We start from the raw sequence: 2,500 nt of genomic DNA on the forward strand, positions 1-2,500 counted from the left end.
CTTGCTCTCCAGGAGGTCCTGGAGCTCCAGGGTGCCCTCGATCACCGGCGGCGCCCGTCTCTCCAGAATTGCCCTTGACAGGGTGAAGGAGATAATTGCATTTATACCGCCCTATGGTGCAACATCCAAAACCCCTCATCACTAATCAGAGACCGGATCTGCTGTCAGTGACCAGACAGATGACACACTTACCTGTGGACCAACGACTCCAAGGGGGCCAGCAGGTCCTGTCTTCCCTTGGAATCCCTAAATGGAGATAGGGAATGAATACACCACAGTCATTTTTAACATTGCTCTTCGGTGTTCTATTGCTTTCATCCAGCAGTTCAACAAAGGACCTCTAGAATCTGCTGCTTGATTATAATGCTTTCCAAATAATCAAGTTCGGCCTATCTGGTCTAAAGTGATCAAATACAAATTCTAAACAAGCTCACTGGTTCTCCCCGCTGTCCAGGATGTCCGGGAAGTCCATCTTTTCCAGGAGGGCCCTGAAATGATGAGAATCATTTGAAAAACATACTCAAAGACATCAAACATCACCGTTGTCCATGTGATATATGTGTATGTTAGTGCCTGTCTCACTTACAGTCGGTCCCTTGGGCCCCGTCTCTCCATTCTGCCCCTGTGGCCCCTGGGGACCCTGTGAAGTAATCAAGAGAAGGCAGCTATGAGTGATCAGACAGTGTAGAAAATGCACCAACACTTGTGGTTAGAAAACAGTCAAAGTGAAGCTTACCCTATCACCTGCTCCTCCTGCAGGTCCCTCATGTCCAGAGGCTCCCTGGAAGAGACACAACTTCTTTTTCAATTTCAACTTATTATGAGATTAAAATAAAGAGACACAACTTCTTATGCACTTGAATTTATTAAGAAATACAAGCAATCCTCTCTACTCAATATTTAGCAATGAAGTCACGCTCAAGGTGATTTGCTTTCAATGGTTGCATTGTACCTCACATAATGACTACATGTAAATGAGACCCCTTGTCTGGCATCTGCTGCTGCTTTATATGATGGCATTCACTAGTTCAGTAATGTCTTTCATACTGTTGCTGCTAATTGCAATTAAAAACCAAATTGTCTTTTGACTCACCTTGTCCCCAGGCTTCCCTGTCGGTCCTCTTGCTCCCCTTCCTCCTCGTGAGGCCTATGGATATTTCATTTGGATATTTCATTTGGACATTTCATTTGGACATTTCATTTGGACATTTCATTTGGATATTTCATTTGGACATTTCATTTGGATATTTCATTTGGACATTTCATTTGGACATTTAATTTGGTTTATGCACATTCTCCACTCGCAACATTATCACTGCTGTTACTGGGTAACATTTTCCCATACTTAGTTTTATGATACTAGAACAATCTTCTGCCTTATGATATTGTTAATGATTGACATTTTGAATTAGGCTTTGCAGCACTGTCTTCTGCACACCCAGAAGCTGCTGACTGGCCAGTGTGTAAAAGAGAGAGAGAGAGTTTCAGAGCATAACAGAGCCTGACCCCCCAAACAGCTCAGCAGCAGAGCGCACTCACGTTAGGCCCTCGCTCTCCCTCAGCTCCTGGTTGTCCCGCTGGCCCCTGGAAACAGAGAAGGAAAGTGCTTACTGACACTTACTTAAGTTCACTTTATCATGCCAGCACACCAGTAACCCAGCAGGAGGTGTTTGAAAGACCAGAGCGGGAAGCTCATTGCTCTTACCCGCCTCCCCTTGTCGCCAATCAGCCCAGAAGTTCCTGGGAAGCCCACCGATCCCTGCAGACCAACAACACAAAAGCTCCTTAATGAACAGTTTTAGTTTGTCATTAATCAACCCGTAATGCTTAATTACTCAGTAATTAGCCATTGTATCACACAAGGATAAATAACCAACGGCCAAAACACCGGCTTTAAAAATAAACCCTCATTAATTGTTGCCTCAGAAGGATCATTAATAAAACAACTGATTTCATTGGCTATTATCATCCAGCCCATCAGTGTTATGGAGGACCTCTGGTCCCAAACTGGTTCAAAAGAGAAAAATTAAGGTTTTAACCAGAGAAGGGAGAGAGGAGAGACAGAACCTACTTTAGATCCTAGTCTTCCTGGATACCCTGGCAACCCAGGAACACCAAGTTTGCCCTAAAGCAACCGAGAAAGGGGAGAAAAACAGAGGGAATCAGGGAGGATGTGAGATATTATACAGATATTATATATATAATATACAGATAAGTAACTAAATATGAAACTGAAATTCTGCCCTCTTTCCAAGTACATACTTAGAACATCCAAAACATCACTTCAATGCAGACCAGAACCAACACAATGTGGGGTAAAACTTTACTTAAGCCCAGTATCCACAAAGTATTATAAGGGTTATAAAGTATTCTTAAACCCTCATAATAATTGACATAAGTCTATATAAATATTTATACATAGTAATGACTGCAGTCATAAAGCATTTCATTGTCATAGTATCCACAAAGCCTGAACAAGCGTTCATAGTTATAGGTGTGT

General features: G+C 42.6%; 1 protein-coding gene across 1 annotated transcript in view; it reads right to left on the reverse strand.

Annotated features, from left to right (window-relative positions):
- The window catches only part of col5a3a (collagen, type V, alpha 3a), a 57,350-nt gene that overhangs the window by 17,339 nt on the left and 37,511 nt on the right, over nucleotides 1-2,500 (reverse strand). Inside the window, exons 31-39 of the mRNA XM_031575730.2 lie at nucleotides 2,072-2,125; nucleotides 1,706-1,759; nucleotides 1,540-1,584; nucleotides 1,094-1,147; nucleotides 737-781; nucleotides 587-640; nucleotides 435-488; nucleotides 193-246; nucleotides 1-73 (exon numbers count right to left, since the gene is read on the reverse strand). The exon at nucleotides 1-73 is cut by the window's left edge and continues 35 nt beyond it. Of these exons, the coding sequence (XP_031431590.1) occupies nucleotides 1-73; nucleotides 193-246; nucleotides 435-488; nucleotides 587-640; nucleotides 737-781; nucleotides 1,094-1,147; nucleotides 1,540-1,584; nucleotides 1,706-1,759; nucleotides 2,072-2,125 (487 nt within the window). The remainder of the gene's footprint in view (nucleotides 74-192; nucleotides 247-434; nucleotides 489-586; nucleotides 641-736; nucleotides 782-1,093; nucleotides 1,148-1,539; nucleotides 1,585-1,705; nucleotides 1,760-2,071; nucleotides 2,126-2,500) is intronic.

The sequence above is a fragment of the Clupea harengus genome, chromosome 1, assembly GCF_900700415.2.
Source record: "Clupea harengus chromosome 1, Ch_v2.0.2, whole genome shotgun sequence".
In the NCBI taxonomy this organism is placed as follows: Eukaryota; Metazoa; Chordata; class Actinopteri; order Clupeiformes; family Clupeidae; genus Clupea; species Clupea harengus.